Raw genomic sequence first — 21,468 nt, 5'->3', positions numbered from 1 at the left:
CCACATAATTGTAGTAGTATTTGAACATGGCAGTTGAGGGGTTACCTCGATAGCTGATCATCCAATGGATTATTGCAGTCAAATAGGCCCTTTAAAATATTTGTAACTAAGTTTATTACAAAAAAAAGCTAAACAGAGTTAAAACTGCAGTTTGCAGTTGCTCAATTAATTCCCTTTTAAGCCTCAAAAAGAAAAACTTACAATCCATCCAGAAATTAACAAACAGAATGAACCTTGGGACTTGTGACGATGGACCAGGAGATTCTCTATTTTTTTTTCCTTATTAATACCTTAACACTGTTTTAATATATAAAAGCTATGTATTGAAATATTTGCAGTGAACCCAGTGACTGGAAAAGGACCAAGGAAAATCAGATTCCTATTATTCTGGCATAGCAGTAATTTGGTAAGTGGAAAATCAGTTTTATTGTACACTGGTCAGACAGCATCCATGGATGGAGTATTACTTTCTAAGGCAGTTAGAAATTGCACAAGTTGCATAATTCTACAACTTGTGACTTTTAAATTTATCCAGTCTGGTGGAAAGTCACCACCAGACTTATCCAGTCTGGTTACTTTGCTCTTTCCATCTTGAAGCTTCCTGACTTCAAGTCAATTTCAATATCTGCAATTCTTTTAAGAACATGTCCATACACACCAGGATTAAATATGAAAGCAAAATAGCTAAAGTTGTTTGTCCATTTTTCCCCACTGGCACCACTCCTGGAGCTAGAGGCACACTGGCAAAAATCCTTCATCCGTACAGCCTCAGATCTACTATTTTTATTATTGGCTTCACCTAAGCACCTAAATAATTGTTTAAAATCATTTCAAACATTTGAACTGGTGTAATTGCTTGTCAAGTAATTGACACTGAATTGTGAAGACTCTGTACTGTGCAGTTTCTAGGTCAAGAGTGGTTACAGGGAAAAACAGACAAGCTATTTTAGGGTCTTGTTCTTACAGATGCATATTTTTCAATCCACCTCCAAATCTTTTAAAATAGCCCCTAAACTATCCTGTTTTTCTTCATACAAAAGGTTATGCCCATACATGGTTAGTTTCTAACATTCAGTAGGTTACTTCTCATATGGAAAATCCTTGCAATTTATACTTGAAGTTTCTCTTTTGTATATTGTTACTTCATCAATGTTACATACATTTGCTGTAACAGGCTGGAATTTAATTTTGAATAAAAATGGTTCATATTTAACTGCTAAGTTACATGGCATATCAAAGTTGAGACTGTGTGAATAGACAATGTAAAAGGCCTCAGTAATCAGAACTTCTTATCTATAGTCCAAACATTTGAACACGATTTACAAAAAAATCAGCTCAAGATCAGCCAAAACACTAATAAGTCACTGAGCATGCATTATTACGTGCAGTTGGGTTTAAAGCACTTCTCTACCAGAAAGAGACAAGATAATATCAGATGCAATGTTCAAAGTTCAAGCAGCATTCCAAATTAATGCTCCTGCGAATTTAACTTGCAAAAGGGTTCCAGTTAAAACGATGTCAACTCGCTAACGTTTCATTGCAATTGCTCAAAAAAAAAACAACATGGAAGATATTTTGGACAATGCTTTTAATTGTCACAAACAATATTGCATATTGAAGTGCCCAGAGTCAGAGCAAGAATTGTGCAAATGGCCATTTAAGAATTGTTTGAAGAGCTTTTTCAGCATGTTAATCAGAGGCTTGGATCTGGCTATCTTGCTTGCTACTGTCGCCATTTTCTTGGTGCATTTTTCTTTTTTTCTCTTCTGCTTTGCCTTCTTTGAATATATGCTTCCTATAAAATTGCAGCTCTTTGATGCTCTCATGGATGTCATCCAAAGCTCTAAACAGATTAAATCAGTATTAGTTCATGCAGTAAAATAGCACATTTTAGGTGAGTTTTCTTGAAGGTAAAGTACAATCTTTCAAGCCACAATCCCAAACAATCATAAGACATAGAAGCAAGCTCAATGTGCTAATTCTACTCTGCCATTCTATCGTGGCTGATTTATCATCCATCTCAAACCCCATTCTCCTGCCTTCCCTTCATCAATCAAGAACCCATCAACCTCCAGCTTAAATATACTAATGAACTGGCCTGCACAGCTGCTTGTGGCAATGAATTCCTCAGATTCACTACCCTCTGGCTAAAGAAATTTTTCCTCATCTCTGTTCTAAATGGACATCCCTCAATTGAGATTTGCCTCTGGTCCTTGACTACCCCACTAACCACACTCTCCACATCCACTGCCTAGACCTTTCAAAAGGTTTCAATGAGATCCTCTCTCATCCTTTAAACTCCAGTGAGTACAGGCCCAGAGCTATCAAACGCTCGAATGCTAACCCTTTCATTCCTGGGATCATTCTCATGAACCCCCTCTGGATCCTCTCCAATACACCTTTTCTTAGATAAAGGGCCCAAAACAGCTCACAACACTTCCAGTGTAGTCAGACTAAATCAAGACCCAGGGTAATTGCGCCAAACTGTTACTTTCAACTTTGGCTTTTCAAAAACTACATTTAGCATTTTGACATTAATGTTACAAAGCTATAGTTAAAGGCTGGTATTATTTTCCATCCTTCTATTGCTCCATTCATTTAAAATCATTCCTGTACACAGTCTAGCATTGTTAATCTTGATTTCAACTCTTCAATACTTAATACCCCCAAAATACATTTTCATATGACTCACCTGCCTTTCTGCAAAAGAAAGCACTATAGGATATTACAAGTACACCAAGATTTATTCTAAAATAAGTGTATTCGAATAGTAGGATGGGCTTTCCCAAACTCCGACCTGCATACAGTTAAAAAAAGGGGGGGGGGGCCCACAGTGGAGAGAAATAAATCAAGGCTTATTCAAATAGTCCAAAGGTGTTTTGGTTTCATCTGAACTGGTTAAAAAGGCAACATTCACTAATAAGTTTGCCCCAGTTAATTATTCCTCCAGATTACAAAACAGGCATTACTCACCTATGTGAGGCTTTCTTCTTTGGTGCATCTTCATATTTGTCTGGGTACCAACGTCTAATTACAAGAAAAACACAACTCAGTTTTACCTCAAAAGCAAGCAAAATTAATTAAACAGAAAAAATGTTCTTAAAAAGAGAAAAGCTATTATTGAATAATGCTAGAAATAGAGAATTTTAATGTCAAAAAGATACTAATAGCAGGAAATACAGAAGTCCTGACCAAAACTACACTTATGTAGATGGTGTTGTGATGGAAATGAGACAGATTCTTTGGGTCTCAAAGGCAAGAGCTCTGGACACACAGTTTTAATAATAAGGAGTTTATTTACAAGGGGAGAAAAAGCTTGGGAACAACACAAGCGGCTACAATATTCGCACAAACGCGCTTAGAATAGGCGAGCATGGTAAAAGTCAGGTCGGCAGTACAATACACTGGAAAACGATGTGGGGACAGAGTACCGGTACACATACAAGCAAGGGAAAAGTATCTACGATACCTGCCACCCTTTGACTATGGTCAGGCACGGCTCTTTGCTAAGGGACAACAATAAACGCTCCCACAACCCTATTCAATGCACGGCTCACCACGTCTCCAGAGTTGTTCTGCAGTCTTCAGCCTGGAGTGAAGCAGGGTGGTCCCTCGAGGATGGCAAAAGAGAGCAAGCCAAGCACATGGAGCACCCTTTATAGATCAGGGGGCTGGAGGGTCCAGCCCAGGTGATTCACCAGGGGGGGCCAACGGCTTGGTGCTAGACATGTTAATCCAATTAAGGTGGCCAATGGTTAAGTGTGCATTGATTAGTTGGGAGGGGCGAAATGTTGACTGGCATGTGGTGTGACTTCCGACCAGGTGAGGGCAGTGCTGTCACGTGACAGGCACGACTCTGGATACAGATGGGAAATTACACAATTTTTGTAATTTGAAGAAATGAGGAAATTAGACTGGTTAATTAAACATCTAATACAAAAGTTTACTGACCATTTAGAGCAGCTCAAGCTCATTGAAAAGCCAACATACAATAGATTAAAGACAGGCTGTGTTAAACTAAATTGAATTTTGAGGAAGTAACCAAAGTTCCAGATGGAGGAGTAATCAAGACTAATTAGTACAGTCTTTCAGATTCTGATCCCATAACATCTAAAAGATTTTAGCTGTAATTAACAATAGTTAAAGCATTAAGGGAAGATAAAATATAGACCTGGCTCAAAGGCACACTTACTAAATGAAAGACAGGCAACAATTCATGCTCCAACACGAGGAGCTTGGGCCTTAAATCTCTATTAAAATTAGTGATGGGTTACAATTGGTACATGTTCAAATTTACCAATGGCACAAAACTTGGTTGGTGCATGAACTCTAGGACTGTTTAGAATATGTTGTAGAAGAGTGGACCTCTTACAAAAATAAATATTTCACTAGATCACATGAATGTAGCAAGGCAGGTAGATGGAACTAAGGTATACAAGCTTTTTGGCCTATTGAAGAGGAATAGGCTCAAGGGGCCAAAAAGTCTGCTCCCATAGAAGAAACATCCATTTGTCATGTGTCACAAAGTGTGTTTACAAATGTTCCATTGGTAACTGTCTATTCTAGCTGCAACTCGAATGTTCTTAGTAACTTGTGTGCTACATTTGAACAACACAACAGGGCAGTGATGATTCAATGATAATAACTCATACAACAGTCGAATGTTAGGGTGTACCCTACTTCAAGGGCATAACATGTACAAATAGCTCGTCAATTGATAATATTGGGCTTTGTTACATTATTAAACATTTACCTGCACAGTTCCTTGATGGTGCTAACATCTATTATTCTGTAATGCAAGTGTCTCATGAACTGTGGCATATACTTATCGAGAAACTTCTTATCAGCATGGACTGAATTTCCTAGAAATCCAGAGACAATGAATTTTGCACAAGATTACATTTCATCCCTTGAAAGATATGAACTCATACAAGTACATTTATCATATGTCAACATGCCCTGGCAATTCTTTTGAAGGTCTAATGTGTTAACTTAAGAAGTATTTTATCATTTACATTCTTTAAGCAAGGAAGGTCAGCATTTAAAAAAACATATCTTCCACTCACATTCAATCATTTTATAATTACTCGTGTCACAACCATTTTGAGTAGACTATATACCTACTGCAAAAAGCTATTGCAAAGTATTTATTTTACAACTAGGTGATTCTTTGTCCCTTATGGCTTCAGTTCACATATAACAAAGTTACTTTAAATGAATTAAGTATAGGGCACTGGCAGAATGAGAAAATTCATGCAAGTCAGAGAATACTTTAATTAATGAAACATACCTGCAAGAGGACAAAGGCCTGGAGGTGTATGCTGCCGTACAAAGGAAAGGAATTCATATTCTGCTTGCTGCAGGCTGATTTTGCTATCCCGCACTGCCTGTGTGAGACCTGACTGTAATGTTTAAAAACAAAAAGTGTATACTTACTGTTTCAAAGCCAAAAGCACAAATTCTTGGCAGAGGTCATAATTATTCACACTGTTACAAATCACACCTACAACTAAGGCAACTTCATAGTTCTGTAGCAAATTTTAAGTCAGATTAGTGCATTTTTTAAATTGATACCTTCATTTCTATTTACACCACACCCCACAAACCAGCCAAAAGGCCAAGATTTGCCTGTAATAGTAATGATAAAAATGTCAATGCTTCCAGTTATCTATGAAACAAGTCCAGCAGTTTATGCCATCTGTTCTTCATCTTACACACTTCAAGATAGAGAGCTTGAATCAGAATCAGTTTGTTAGCTTAGCAGCAGTAGTTCAATGCAATTCATGATATAGCAAGAAAAATAAATCAATTAAGTATATATGGATACTTAATGAATACGTTAAAATTGTGCAAAATCAGAAATATAAATATATGAGGTAGTGTTCATGGGTTCAATGTCCCCTTAGGAATCGGATGGCAGAGGGGAAGAAGCTGTTCCTGAACCGCTGAGTGTGTGCCTTCAAGCTTCTGTTATCTCCTTCCTGATGGTAACAGTGAGAAGAGGGCATGTCCTGGGAAATTGGGGGGAGGGGGTGTCCTTATTAATGGATGATGCCTTTCTGAGGCACCACTCCTTGAAGATTTAAAGTAGTCTTGGGAAGCTAGTACCCAAGATGGAGCTGATTTTACAACTTTCAGTAGCTTCTGTGCAGTAGCCTACACATGCACGCCCCCCCCCCCCCCACCCCCATACCAGACAGTGATGTAGCTTGTCAGAATGCACTCCACAGTACATCTATAGAAGCTTTTGAGTTACTTCCAGGGCACCTTACAGAACGGTGATCTTGATCAGCTCAATGCTTATGCTGAGAATCACAACTGCTTCCAAGGTATGTGCAGTTAATAAAGATAACTTAATGTGACTTGCTTGTGGAAGGTGACTATCAGCGATAAAAAAAAAATCATTAAAAAGCCAGTGCACATCAGCCAGCACTTGGTCTAGGCAGCAAGGTCTTGGTCCCATGACGTGGAGATCCAAGACAACTTGAGACCAGGCTCAGATGCTTAATCACCAAATATAAAAATATGTACAGCAGTTCCCTCCACAGAATTGGTCTACATTTCTCATTGCTTCAGTAACCAGCATAATCAAAGCCCTTTCCCAACCTCTCTTCCATCAGGCAGAAGATGGAAAGCTTGAAACATGCACCAGAAAACTTAAGGACAGCTTCTATCACAGTGTCAGAAGACTCTTGAATGGACTTCTTGTATACTGAAGATGAACTCCAGACCACACAGATTTATCTCACCTGGGTCCTTGTACCTTATTGTCTACCTGCAATTACTGTACGCTATAGCTGAAAGACTTTCTTCTACATGCTTTTCCTTTGTATGCATCAAAGCACTTTGTTTTTGGAATGATATGTATGGATGGCTAACAAAACCATGTTTTTCAACTACCTAGGCACTTGCAACAAAAATGAACCAATACCGGCTTTGACCATAATAAACATTGTCTCCGAGAAGAGCAAATGCAATCTAACAATAGACCGGTGGCCAGAATGATGTGAATTTGAATATCCAATGGACCATTGGCTCCATTCAAAAGCAAAAGCATTTAGGAATGAAAGCTTTCTAACCTAACTGAGTTACTGAATCTTACTATATTTTGTCACAATTGCAGAATCACATCCATTAAAAAAAAACAATGCAGGCTTAAAAAGTCTACATTCCCTCATGGTTTATTTCGTGTTTTATGTATAGGAATCATCCAAGTTACATTTTCCAGATTTAGACCTTCTCAGCAAGGGTTCTTCAATCTGATTCCATATGTAGAACATTTACATGGGTAGTTTGTTATGGAAACAAAAGAAATGGTATCAAGTCACAAAATATTAGAAGGCAGGTCCAACAAATAGTTAAGCAGGCAACCTGCATATTGGCCTCTATTGAACTTTCCTCAAGACTAGGAAAGCTTTATTACAGTTGTTTAGGGCATTTGAGGTTACGTCTGGAATTCTATGTATAGTTTTAGTGCCCTTAGCTGAAAGGATATAATAACATTGGAGGCAGCCCAAAAGAGATTCACCAGGCTAATTCTTGGGATGAGAGGGCTGTCCCATCAAAGATGCTAGACTGTTCAGTCAGTATTCCCGGGTTTAGCAAAATGAAGTTTCACCTTGTATGAGGGATAACCTTATACAAGTATTAGCATTCAAAGATCCCAAGGGGGCTTGATAAAATACACATTGGGATACTTTAAATAGTGGGAGAGTCCAAAAAAAAAAGGGGACACAACTGAAATTAGTTACAGTATTTAAAACTTTAGGCGCCTAAAGTTTTAATTCTGTAAATGTACTGAATCACAATAATATTTTTGAGTCTTTTCCCCCACACCCAGAAGATGGACAACAAATCAACAGATCTACTAGGTGAAGGTAATATTTGAAAAATTGAAGATGTTTTAAGAGTTATGGGGAACTGGCACAGAAGAGGAGTTGAAACCAGCATAGATCAGCCATGATTATACTGGATAGCACAGCAGGCTTGAGTAACCTACTCCTGCTCTTATTTTGTGTACACTGTATTGGAAAAGTGATATTAGGTTTGAACATTTGGATTTCTATTGCAAGGTCAAATTCATCAATTTCCATTGTCCCACAAAGCATTCAGACAACCACAGTATGTATACAACTAACCATACCATTTATCAAAAGCACTTATATATTGACTCCAATCTAAGTTGCAGAACAAAGTTGAAATCCAAAAGATATTACACAGGACATTACAACAAATCCTTCAGGAGATAACAACAGTTTAAATTTAAGGTACAAAGGTGAACTTGTTTTTTCAGAAAAAGGATTTCAATCAATTACTTTTTAAGTTTAATAATTAACCATAATTAACCAAAATTTGCCTTGCATTCAATATTATTTTTACTAGGTGATATTGAAGGGATAAAACCAAAACTTAAATTGAACAAATATCAGGAAAAAATTTATAAAAATTGCATTGGCAGTTGCCAAAAAGGCTATTGCAGTTACTTGGAAATCAGATTCATACTTAACTATGGACTGTTGGAATAATGAATTTTTTAGCTGAAAAAATTACTTGAAAAAATTACATATAATTTAAGTGAATATGATTATAGGCCCTTTGACGATAAAGTTATTAGCCATTTGGGGAAAGAAATAAATATATATATTAAAGTTATTTTCAATTCCATGGAGCACGTGGGGATCTTCCGATATCCAGGCAATCTTTTTTTCCTTCTTTTTCTTTCGGATGGGGATGTTAAGGGGGGAAAGGTTAAGGGGGGAAAGGTTAAGGGGGGAAAGGTTAAGGGGGGAAAGGTTAAGGGGGGAAAGGTTAAGGGGGGAAAGGTTAAGGGGGGAAAGGTTAAGGGGGGAAAGGTTAAGGGGGGAAAGGTTAAGGGGGGAAAGGTTAAGGGGGGAAAGGTTAAGGGGGGAAAGGTTAAGGGGGGAAAGGTTAAGGGGGGAAAGGTTAAGGGGGGAAAGGTTAAGGGGGGAAAGGTTAAGGGGGGAAAGGTTAAGGGGGGAAAGGTTAAGGGGGGAAAGGTTAAGGGGGGAAAGGTTAAGGGGGGAAAGGTTAAGGGGGGAAAGGTTAAGGGGGGAAAGGTTAAGGGGGGAAAGGTTAAGGGGGGAAAGGTTAAGGGGGGAAAGGTTAAGGGGGGAAAGGTTAAGGGGGGAAAGGTTAAGGGGGGAAAGGTTAAGGGGGGAAAGGTTAAGGGGGGAAAGGTTAAGGGGGGAAAGGTTAAGGGGGGAAAGGTTAAGGGGGGAAAGGTTAAGGGGGGAAAGGTTAAGGGGGGAAAGGTTAAGGGGGGAAAGGTTAAGGGGGGAAAGGTTAAGGGGGGAGGGCTGATATTATACTCTACTATTCTATTATACTTTTCATTCTATGTAATTATCTTAAAAATTTAATTTAAAAATATATAAAAAATAATTAACCATTAATAGTACTTGATGAACCAAAACAGTAGAATAATTTTTGCAACTAGGGCTGGATGTTAAATGCAGACCACATTTAACTATTAACTATGCAGAACTGCCAACATAAACACATTAGTAACTAATACCGTACCTTTCCATGGTGTTGTGCACACCATTCTGACATGCCATCCAGCAGCTCATTTGGTTGGTTAACAATCAGGTGTGGACCCTGAGAAGAAATAGAGATTCACATGTAAATTTAACAGAAATAAATTTCAATAACATTTAACAATAGGTGAATCTTTTCAAAAATTGAAGGTACCTTACCTCAGCTAATATATTCAATTCTGCATCAGTTATAATGCAAGCCATTTCTATGATTTTATCTTTCTCTATATCCAATCCAGTCATCTATTTAGAAAGAAAAAGGAAAATGTTCAGACCATAGTGTAACTTTAGATTAGACTGACAGTAAAGGCGTAATCCTACAACACACTACCTTTGACAGCATTTTTGAAAGTATAAAGCTCCTTCGATAGCATAGAATAACTTGGTTCGGTTTATCATTTTCTTGAAAAACACAAGCATGAGGGAAAAAAAATCCATGAAATTTTTGGTCCTGCTGAAGGGTCTCAGCCCAAAACATCGACCATGTTCCTTTTCCATAGACATTGCCTGGCCTGCAGAATTCCTCCAGCATTGCTTTGGCCATTAACATTCCTTGCAGCATTAATACACGTGGATGAAATTAAGCATAAAATGCACAAAGTGAAATTATTATTCAATTATACAACACCCAGCACACACATTGCATAGAGATCATTTTCAAATTTCACATTTCCTTTTTATGTACACCACTAACTTAGCCAGGTACCCGGAACCATGAGTTTTAGCTCTCTTTTAATCCAATGTCATATTCCAATTGTTCAAATCATTCACCACCTACTTCAAATCAACAAGCTCACCAGCAGTGGAAATAAACCCTGAGAATTAGCATCATCCCTTGGCATATTACATATGCAGGAACACCAAACATAACCATCCTCCTAACTTTAATTCCTGTTGAATTGAACCCATGTGTCAACATATTTAAAACATGTCAGTAATTAAATTATAATTTGACGCTGCGACAAGGGGAAACCAAACAATTTCACACAATATTCTACTTCATTATTTACTTGCTTCCACAAAAAAGCTAACTTCCGCGTAATTAAAATTAAAAATATAAGTAAAAACAAGGAAGGCAAATAAATACATTTATCGGAATCTGACCCATTTAAAGCTCAGGATAATTCATGAAAAGCAGCATTAACTACTACTAGAGAGCTCCTTGATTTTTTTTTGCAAATTATGAAACAAGTGAATGACGACACTTTCCGTTCTCTAGATTCATTAATAGGGGAATGATAGACTACTAAAGAATTGTTCGTACAGTAAGACAAATTACCTCTAAATCTACCCAGACTATTCTCTTTGCCATATCTTGTGCTTCCACGGTGGTGAGACGCCGAGGCATCAACAACGCTGCAGGACTCGAACGGAATACGGGCTGTAGGGAAGCTAGAAACGGGCGGCCGACAGAAGGCGTGAAGCTACCGAACAAGCAATTAGCAAAATGACTACCCCTCCAAGACCAGAACACAGCCACAGAGCACAGAGACTCGGCTTTAAGGCCAGCCCTGAAACCACGCAACATCAACATGAGCCTGAACCCGGCGTCGCCAATCGGCTCCCGCGCGTCTATCAACAGGCCTCATCCACTGTCGCAAAGCGTATCATAAAAGCATGTGGCTTTACGACGTTAGCCCATTGGTGTGTGACTGGATTTCTGTCACCCACCAAATTAGAAAGATGCGGACAGGTTGTTGTCAGCATGTCTTTTAAAAATGATGCATGCTGTTTAACGTCAATGCCTATTAAATTAAATTAGGCTAATATGGCTAGTGGGTTGTCTCTGGTCTGTTGCACCGTGAGACATGTTGCTGCCGTCGCATTCCTTCACGTTAGCGGTGAAGTCTCTCTGCGTGTGCAGAGTAATCACAGGCCCGTCCGTTCTGTACTTGATGTGCCTGTACTATCTATCCACCATACACTGGCTGATCGAGATGGGCGGCTGTCTCCATCAGTTTGTTCTCCGCATTGGAATTAGCCATTCCTCAAATCGCACGGTCATGTCGGAGAATTGTCTATCAGATCCGAAGAGAACCGAGACTCGTTGATTTAAAGCGGATTCTCGATCAGCAGATTTGGAGGTCCACTGCGAGGTAAGTTTAAAAAAATTGCTTTACCTTAATATTTTAATGATTATATACAAATGATTTCACGACATATGTCGATATATTAAATCTGATTCTAATTAGTTTATTTTCATATACAGCAGGGTGTATTAAAATTCCTTGTTCATGTGAAGCTTACAGAGTAAAGAGACTACTTGGTAAAAATGTATGCAGCATCAAGCGCAAAAGAACAGAATGGTGCATTTTGAAGTAGCGCTAAAAGAAATGCTAAAGTGAATAATCGAGAGGTAGAATTGAGAACGTGGCAGCACCACCGGTAAGGGGATGTGAAAGATTACTTATTCTTTTTCACTATTAACGTTTCCATGATCATTTTGTGTGTTTAAATAAAAATGTTCTGAAACTGAAAATTCACAACAGTTTTGAGAGAGGCAAAATGGTAGCTTTTTACATTGTCAAGTATTCAGGGAGTTCCTGGGCCAGGACTTTTGTACCGCTTTATTCGGTACCTCATCGCCGATCAGACCATGTCCCTCCACCTCAAGGACCTGGAGATATAGTGATATCACCAACGAAATATCTGTCCAGTTAAGTGTGGACGTCCAACGATTTATAGTGGTGATTCTGGTGGTGGAAAAATGTTTGAGGTTTTCTGATTATTTAATGCCATTGGACTCATTAAATCTGTGAAGACTCAAGAGATTAGAGATGATGGAATCTGGAGCAACAGTCATGTAGAACGAGAGTCGAATCCATGTTGACTTTTAGATCAATTCCATTAATCCCTTTTCTGTCACACTTATCCCCTGCCGTACTTATGCTAAAACTCCGAATCCTGCTTTCATGTCTTTAGATTGTCAAGCTTTGAGTATAATGAGTATGCTTAGCTCTGGTTGAGACAACTTTTGTTGCCTACTGATGCTTTTTTCAACAATTGAACCTTGATATTGCAGACTAAAAAGTTCAAAGGTTCACCTTATTGTTGAAGTGTCCCTGCGTAATACAACTCTGATATTTGTCGACTTTAGATAACCATTAAATACAGAAAGACCATGGATGTCGATGAAAGAAAAGACATCTACCCCACACCCCCACCCCCTCCCACCAACCGGTATGGAAAAGAAATAAACAAAAGTCGCAGACCGCAAACTATCTCCCTTCACTCACAGCAAAAAACAGGCACAATAACAATCAACAACCTCTTTCACGTAATAATCCCCAACTCCCTCACTCGCAAAAAAGAACAGCGACAGTAGCACCAAACCCCCAACCCTCCCACCACATACAAAATAGTAAAAGATCATCCACAAGAAAGAAAACACTGAAAAATTGTAGTAAACAGTCCAATAATCACATAAATCTCAGAATATGGGAAATGTCTGTAACCCCCTGGGTCGCCTCAGGCTGGCTCAGCTCGTTCTCGTCTAGGGGAGCAGCCTTCGGCCCCGCCAAACTGGGTAATCAGCTGGTGTGGATGCTGTGTGATGTCCCCGCCTCGCCCAAAAACAGACAGTACACCATATGCAATTAAATGAGTACAATTTATAAAGGTTACTATAACTAAATGATTAATAACGATACAGTATATATGAAGAAAAAAAAATAAAGGCGCCAAACTTATCAAAGTCCAAACCACTTCGTGCACAACCGTTGGAGCTCAATTACTGAAGTCTTCTGGCCACCATTTGATCCCCTCCGAACTCCTCGACTCGCAGCTCAGGACCCCCCGAGTGGTCAACCAAGCACATCTAGCTTCATCCCCCCTCCTCGGAGTATCTCTCAGCCTCGGACCCCCGCTTGGGGTCCGATCCTCGCCCAGCTTACAGCATTGCGTCCTCTCTCTCGACCCCCTCGCGCCGATCTCCCCAAAAACCCATCAACAAAAGCTTACAGACTCAGAAGAAAGAACATTAATCCCCATTTGGTTTACAAAGGAATACAATTCTCGTTATCAGTAAATTTTAACAAACAAGCTTCCAGCACTCTCTCGCAACAAAGAAACATTCCTGTAAACAAGCTTCCAGCACTCTCTCGCAACAAAGAAACATTCCTGCTTTTAACAAAACAAAGAAACCCTTTCCCAACAGTAACAAAGAAAAAAAGAAGAAACCCCCTTTACATGTCTTTTCGTCTGCATATGAGGAGAGCGGCCGCATGAACACAGTCCTTCGATAAAGAGTGACACTGAAGAGGGTCTGAATGCCGCCGATCTGGCTGCTGACTGTCTCTGTTGAGAGTCATCACTGACCCGCTCCAGACTATTTAACCAGGGATGAGATGTAGGCTAGTCACTCTTGGCATTTAAGCTATTGGAGTTCAAAAGTAGTAGATGAGACTTAGTTTCTTCTTACTAACTAATTCACTGATAATGTGTATTATCTCTTTGCTGATATATTTTAATTAAGTTATTAGACTGAGGGACAAACCAAAGCCTTTCTTGTCTTCATGGTTCTCTGCAGTGTTGGTATTATTTGATGAGTTGCATTGGGAGCAAACTACAAAGTATGAATAAGTTTCCAATAACAGAAGGGAACCTGATGACGGTGAGGATAATATGAGTGAGGTTGAAGTTCTGGAGCATGTTGATATTAAGGGAGAGGAGGTGTTGGAGTTGTTAAAATACGTTAGGACTGATAAGTACACGGGGCCTGATGGAATATTCCCCAGGCTGCTCCACGAGGCGAGGGAAGAGATTACTGAGCCTCTGGCTAGGATCTTTATGTCCTTGTTGTCCACGGGAATGGTACTGATGGATTGGAAGAAGGCAAATGTTGTCCCCTTGTTCAAAAAAGGTAGTAGGGATAGTCTGGGTAATTATAGACCAGTGAGCCTTATGTCTGTGGTGGGAAAGCTGTTGGAAAAGATTCTTAGAGATAGGATCTATGGACATTTAGAAAATCATAGTCTGATCAGGGACAGCCAGCCAGCATGGCTTTGTGAAGGGCAGATTGTGCCTAATAAGCCTGATAGAGTTCGTTGAGGAGATGACCAGGCATATAGATGAGGGTAGTGCAGTGGATGTGATCTACATGGATTTTAGTAAGGCATTTGATAAGGTTCCACACGGTAGGCTTATTCAGAAAGTCAGAAGGCATGGGATCCAGGGAAGTTTGGCCAGGTGGATTCAGAATTGGCTTGCCTGCAGAGGGAGTACATTCGGATTGGAGGGTTGTGACCAGTGGTGTCCCATAAGGATTGGATGTTTTCGTGATTTTTATTAATGACCTGGATGTGGGGGTAGAAGGGTGGGTTGGCAAGTTTGCAGAGGACACAAAGGTTGGTTGTGTTGTGGATAGTGTGGAGGATTGTCAAAGATTGCAGAGAAATATTGATAGGATGCAGAAATGGGCTGAGAAGTGGCAGATGGAGGTCAACCCGGAGAAGTGTGAGGTGGTACACTTTGGAAGGACAAACTCCAAGACAGAGTACATAAGTAAATGGCAGGATACTTGGGAGTGTGGAGGAGCAGAGGGATCTGGGGGCACGTGTCGAGGGATAGAGTTTAAGAGTCATGATGTAATAATGCAGCTCTATAAAACTCTAGTTAGGCCATACTTGGAGTACTGTGTCCAGTTCTGGTCGCTTCACTATAGGAAGGATGTAGAAGCATTGGAAAGGGTACAGAAAAGATTTACCAGGATGCTGCCTGGTTTAGAGAGTATGCATTATGATCAGAGATTAAGGGAGCTAGGGTTTTACTCTCTGGAGAGGAGGATGAGAGGAGACAGGTTAGAGGTATACAAGATGTTAAGAGGAATAGATAGAATGGACAGCCAGCGCCTCTTCCCCAGGGCACCACTGCTCAATACAAGTGGACATGGCTTTAAGGTAAGGGGTGGGAAGTTCAAGGGGGATATTAGAAGAAGGTTTTTAACTCACAGAGTGGTTGGTGCATGGAATGCACTGCTTGAGTCTGTGGTGGAGGCAGATACACTCGTGAAATTTAAGAGACTATTAGACAGGTATATGGAGGAATTTAAGGTGGGGGGGTTATATGGGAGGCAGGGTTTAAGGGTCGGCACAACATTGTGGGCTGAAGGGCCTGTACTGTGCTATACTATTCTGTGTTCTATGTTCATTTGTTCTAAATCCAGGTGTACAGTTTGGGTAGATTAATATTGTTGGATTGACAAAATGACTGAAATCTGTTACTGTGCATCTTCTGATATGAAATCATTCTTCTGTCTAGAAAGACTCATTTAATGGGTAGCTATTTTGGCGCTATAGATCTAGAAGATTCATCACGACCACAAGCCTCACCACCATTGAGGACATCTTCAAGAGGCAGTGCCTTAAGAAGGTACAGGGCTTCACTATAAAGACCCTCAGCATCCAGGACATGCTTTCTTCTCGTTACTACCATCGGGGAAGAGGTATAGGAGCCTGAAGACCCTCACTCAACAATTCAGAAACAGTTTCTTCCACTTCGCCATCAGATTTCAGAATGGTGTGGGAACATGACCTTTTTTTTTGCACTATTTATTTTGTAATTTATGGTAGTTTTGTCTTTGCAATTTATAGCTGCAGCAAAACAACAAATTTCACATCATAGAAGACAGTGATAATAAACTGGATTTCTGAAGGTCAATACACAGGGGCAGCAGGATATGAGATTATGATATCATGGATTATGTATAGCTCTAATTTTTTGGCTAATAATGTATTATATATGTTATATAATATATTATAAAAAATAATGTATTTTGGCTTCCTTGACCTAAGGAACAATATGCAATTTTCCGTTCCAATTTATTTGTAAAAGTGTCATTAATATTTGTATTCCATGTGTTGATTATCTTTGTGGTATCAGCAAACTTGAATGTGGATAACTTTTAAAAATTGTTTTATCTTAATGTTATCTTGCCACACAAAGTTGTTCATAAACAATAAAAGATATTTAGAGCACAATACAGGTTGCTATGGGATGTTACCGGTTAATAGCTTGTCAATTAGAGTACATTTGGCCCTCCTTATCTGTGAGTTCTGCATGCGCGAATTCAACCAACTGTGAATTGAGAAAACCCAGAAATGCTCTTCCAGCACTTGTTGTTCAAGCATGTACAGACATTTTTTTTGTCATTATTCCCTAACAATGCAGTATAACAACTAGTTTACATAGCATTTGCATTGTATTAGGTATTATAAGTAATCTAGAGATGATTTAAAGTATATGGGAGGATGTGCATAGGTTACCGTGGATCGGGCTTGAAAAAAAATTGGAAGTTCTCTTACTATGTAAGTTGGAACAGGTACATCCGGTTTTATTTAGTGTCAGTTAGTCAAACGTTTGTCTTAGTATATAGTATATATTTTACCTTTCTATGCATATAAAACACTGTTTCAGCGCCGGACTTGGAAAGTTCCCAAGTTCGATCCAGTGACAGACCATTTCCGAGCGTGCTCTCCTAATGGGCCTGGTTGATATGGGGGATCAAAAACCCCAAACCCAATATATAAACCACTATTTTGCTTAGTAATAATTGCAGCTTTCATCGGGGCAGAGCCTTTCTCACTTTATCCTTTAAAATTGTTCCGATCGTTGACCGACTGTAGCCTAACGCTTTTCCAATGACCGATGGCGTTTCACTTCTTTCCGATTGCTTTATTATTTCCACTTTATTTTTAATCACGAACGTGATTATTTTCATTAACAGAAACACTGTGCATTCAGAGCTTGACCGCCAGGTCCTAATGTCCACTGCACTGAGACAGGTTAAATAAGGTCTGGGGTTCCGCTGGGTCCTAAGGTCCACTGCATTGAGACAGTTTGAATAAGGGACTTGAGCATCCGCGTTTTTTGGTATCTGCGAGGGATCCCGGAACCAATCGCTCGCGGATAAGGAGGGCCAACTGTACTTGCATGTTATTCCTTCTTTAGGTATTCAGCTCAGTTAATATCCAGGCATCACTGATTTGGCTACAATTCCATGAGCTTGGGTTTTTGCTAATTTTGTCTTTAAGATGAGCTCAATTGACTGGAAGTCCATACAAGTAAATGTTTCTCTATGTACTATTTACAGTTCTCTTTTTTAAATTTTAGAATAAAAGCTTCTTTGGTTCAGTAAACATGACTTGTCTTTTATACGTTGATGCTGGCTGTTCAATCAGCTAAAAAAAAAAATCAGTGCCCTCAACGCCTTCTCTGCCCGCTTTGAAAGGGAGAAAACAACTACAGCTGTGAAGATCCCTGCTGCACCCAGTGACCCTGTGATCTCCGTCTCAGAGGCTGATGTTAGGCTGTCTTTAAAGAGAGTGAGAATGGACCCTCGCAATTTGGAAGGTCTTACCATGCAGTACCTGGTAAGGCTCTGAAAACCTGTGCCAACCAAGTGGCAGGAGTTTTCAAGGATATTTTCAACCTCTCACTGCTACGGGCAGAAGTTCCCACTTGCTTCAAAAAAAGCAACAATTATACCAGTGCCTAAGCAGAATAATGTGAGCTGCCTTAATAACTATCGCCTGGTAGCACTGACATCTACAGAGATGAAATGCTTTGAGAGGTTGGTCATGACTAGACTGAAATCTTGCCTCATTAAGGATCTGAACCCATTGCAATTTGCCTATCGCCACAACAGGTCAACGGCAGATGCAATCTCAATGGCTCTTCACACGGCTTTACATCACCTGGACAATACAAACACATGCGTCAGGATGCTGTTCATCGACTATAGCTCAGCATTTAATACTATCATTCCCACAATCGATTGAGAATTTGCAGAACCTGGGCCTCTGTACCTCCCTCTGCAATTGGTTCCCTGACTTCCCAACCAGAAGACCATAATCTGTGGGGATTGGTGATAACATCTCCTCCTCGCTGACAATCAACACTGGCGCACCTCAGGGGTGTGTGCTTAGCCCACTGCTCTACTCTCTCTATACCCATGACTGTGTGGCTAGGCATAGCTCAAATACCATCTATAAATTTGCTGATGATACAACCATAGTTGGTAGAGTTTCAGATGGTGATGAGAGGGTGTACTGGAGCAAGATATGCCAACTAGTGGAGAGGTGTCGCAGCAACAACCTGGCACTCAATGTCAGTAAGATGAAAGAACTGATTGTGGACATCAGGAAGGGTAAGACGAAGGAACACATACCAATCCTCATAGAGGGATCAGAAGTGCAGAGAGTGAGCAGTTTCAAGTTCCTAAGTGTCAAGATCTCTGAAGACCTAACCTGTTCTCAGCATATCAATGCACTTATAAAGAAAGCAAGATAGCGATTATACTTCATTAGCAGTTTGAAGAGATTTGGTATGTCAATAAATACACTCAAAACCTTCTATAGATGTACCGTGGAGAGCATTCTGACAGGCTGCATTACTATCTGGTATGGAGTGGGGAGTGGTTACTGCACAGGACCGAAAGAAGCTGCAGAGGGTTGTAAATTTAGTCGGCTCCATCTTGGGTACTAGCCTACAAAGTACGCAGGGCATCTTTAGGGAGTGGTGTCTCAGAAGGTCATCGTCCATTACTAAGGACCTCCAACACCCAGGACATGCCCTTTTCTCACTGTTACCATTAGGTAGGAGGTACAGAAGCCTGAAGGCACACACTCAGTGATTCAGGAACAGCTTCTTCCCCTCTGCCATCTGATTCCTAAATGGATATTGAACCCTTGGACACTACCTCATTTTTTTTAATATACAGTATTTCTGTTTTTTGCACTTTTTAAAATCTGTTCAATATACATATTTTGTGTGGATCACAAACACCATCTCCACCCTGCTGACAATTAACACTGGTGCACTTAGGGGTGTGTGCTTGGCCCACTGCTCTACTCTCTCTATGCCCATGACAGAGTGGCTAGGTATTTCACAAATGCCATCTATAAATTTGCTTATGATGCAAATGTTGTTGGCAGAATCTCAGATGGTGATATGAGGGCATACAGGAGTGCGATATACCAGTTAATTAAGCGGTGTCATAGCAACAACTTTGCACTCAACATCAGTAAGACCAAAGAACTGATTGTGGACTTCAGTAAGAGAAGGGAACACACACACCAGTCCTTGGGGGGGATCAGAAGTGGAAAGAGTGAGAAATTTCAGGTTCCTAGATGTGAATATCTCTGAGGATCTAGCCTGGACCCAATGTATTCTGTTAAGATTATCAAGAAACCAAAAGCTTTCCTTTATTTAACAACATCAACGTTTTTGTGGTGGTCATTACTTTGGCTCATTGTCTGATCCCTCCTTCTTTATACTGACATTTCCCTCTACAATCTGTCCTGATGAAGGGTCTCAACCTGAAACATAGGCCATTCCTTTGCTCGGTTAGATGCTGTTTGATCTGCCTATTTCCTCCAGCAGTTTTTCTTTTGCTCCAGATTCCTCCATCTACAGCAGGGGTGTCAAACTCATTTTAGGTCACGGGCCGGATTGGGCAAAATGCAGCTTCATGCAGGCCGGATCAGTCGGGCGCGTGCGAACGCAGCTTTCATTGCCTCCATTTTTTCAGCCTGTTCTCATGTGTCTCAGTCTCTGCTATAACTACAAAGTGTTTCACTTCACAAATTCCGTTTCTTATGAAGAAGACTGCTGAGCAAGCATTCTTTTTATGATTGGGATTAACTTACAATCATAGGCTTCATATTGCTGGGCCATTAATAATTAAAATAATAGAACTATCTAAAATGATCTCACGGGCCGGATATAATTGTACGCCGGGCCGGATATGGTCTGCGGGCCTTGAGTTTGACACCTATGATCTACAGTATCTTGTGTCTCTAGCAAACATGACTCTGGTACACAGACTTCCAATTGCAGAAACACCCCTCAACCATTATCCTCTGCCTTTTATCTGTGAGTACTGGTAGTTATTTTTTAAATGTACAATTATATTTAATGGAATAGTTTTCAATAAATGCAAATGCATAATTTTGTGGATGTTAGATATCTATACCAATCAAAATCAAAGAACTGATTAACACACAAAATGCTGGAGGAACTCAGCAGGCCAGGCAGGTAACTTTTTGGGCTGAGTCCCTTTATCAGGATGAGCTGATCATCGGCTACAGGAGGGAGAAGCTGGAGGTCCATGAGCAATCCTCATTAGGATATCATAGGTTGGAGAGGATCAGAAGCTTTAAATTCCTTGGTGTTATCATATCAGACGACCTGTCCTGGGACCAGGATATAAGCGTTTTCACAAAGAAGGCACAATAGTGCCTTTATTTTCTTTCAAGTTTGCATAGATTTGGCTGTCAGCAAAAACTTTGACAAACTTCTAAAGATACACAGTGGAGAATATCCTAACTGCAGGAAAACACCAATACCCAGGAACGGAAAGACTACAGAAAGTTGTGGATATAGCTCAGTCCATCACAGGAAAAGTCCTTCCCACCATTGAACACATTTTTGTGGAGTGCTGCGTGAGAAAGCTGCATCCATCATCAAAAATCCCCACTATGCAGGCTCGCTACTACCAGAAGACAAGCCTTGGGTCCCACATCACCAGCTTTAGGAACAGTTATTACCCTACAACCATTAGGCTCCTGAACTGGTGTGGATAACTGCTCACCACAACTCTGACCTCCAGGACTCTACAACTCGTGTTCTCAGTACAGTATTATTTCCTTTACTTGCACTTTGTCCTCTTTTGCACATCGGTTGTTTGTCAGTCTTTATGTATAGTTGTCAGTAAATTAGTTTAGATTTTATTTTCTGTAAATGCCTACAAGAAAATGGATTTAACATATGTGCTTTGATAATTTGAACTAAAACATCAGCAAATGTTGAAAACAAAGTTAAGCAGTTTCGTGCGGAGAGATGCATGGTTTGAAAAGCTATTCACCTGAAATGCTGTTTTTCTCTCTACAGAGAGTCTAATTTGCATGTATAG

The 21,468-nt window shown here is 40.0% G+C and overlaps 1 protein-coding gene and 1 long non-coding RNA gene across 2 annotated transcripts; one reads left to right on the top strand and one right to left on the bottom strand.

Moving 5' to 3' along the window:
- Window positions 1-1,251: 1,251 nt before the first annotated feature.
- On the bottom strand, window positions 1,252-11,097 carry LOC132385192 (oligoribonuclease, mitochondrial-like). Its single transcript, XM_059957063.1, has 7 exons — window positions 10,837-11,097; window positions 9,717-9,800; window positions 9,541-9,618; window positions 5,291-5,402; window positions 4,754-4,862; window positions 2,974-3,027; window positions 1,252-1,843 (listed from the first exon to the last, which is right to left on the bottom strand). Exons 1-7 carry the CDS (start codon window positions 11,089-11,091, stop codon window positions 1,690-1,692), a joined length of 846 nt encoding a protein of 281 aa, XP_059813046.1. The 5' UTR covers window positions 11,092-11,097; the 3' UTR covers window positions 1,252-1,689.
- A 22-nt stretch (window positions 11,098-11,119) lies between these two features.
- Window positions 11,120-17,686, top strand: LOC132385194 (uncharacterized). The gene is made up of 3 exons (XR_009509107.1): window positions 11,120-11,653; window positions 11,767-11,942; window positions 15,816-17,686. It is a non-coding gene; the product is annotated as an uncharacterized LOC132385194 (long non-coding RNA).
- The last annotated feature ends 3,782 nt before the right edge of the window (window positions 17,687-21,468 follow it).

This window comes from Hypanus sabinus, chromosome X2 (assembly GCF_030144855.1).
Source record: "Hypanus sabinus isolate sHypSab1 chromosome X2, sHypSab1.hap1, whole genome shotgun sequence".
Lineage (NCBI taxonomy): Eukaryota > Metazoa > Chordata > Chondrichthyes > Myliobatiformes > Dasyatidae > Hypanus > Hypanus sabinus.
This window is presented reverse-complemented; position numbering and strand designations above follow the sequence as displayed.

Excerpts from the sequence above, each read along its gene's own strand:
- LOC132385192 (XM_059957063.1), bottom strand. The coding sequence starts at position 11,091 with ATGTTGATGTTGCGTGGTTTCAGGGCTGGCCTTAAAGCCGAGTCTCTG. Across the intron at positions 5,403-9,540 it reads GTGCACAACACCATGGAAAG|TCAGGTCTCACACAGGCAGT; the intron begins GTACGGTATTAG and ends TAAACATTACAG. Across the intron at positions 1,844-2,973 it reads AAGAAGAAAGCCTCACATAG|AGCTTTGGATGACATCCATG; the intron begins GTGAGTAATGCC and ends TAATCTGTTTAG.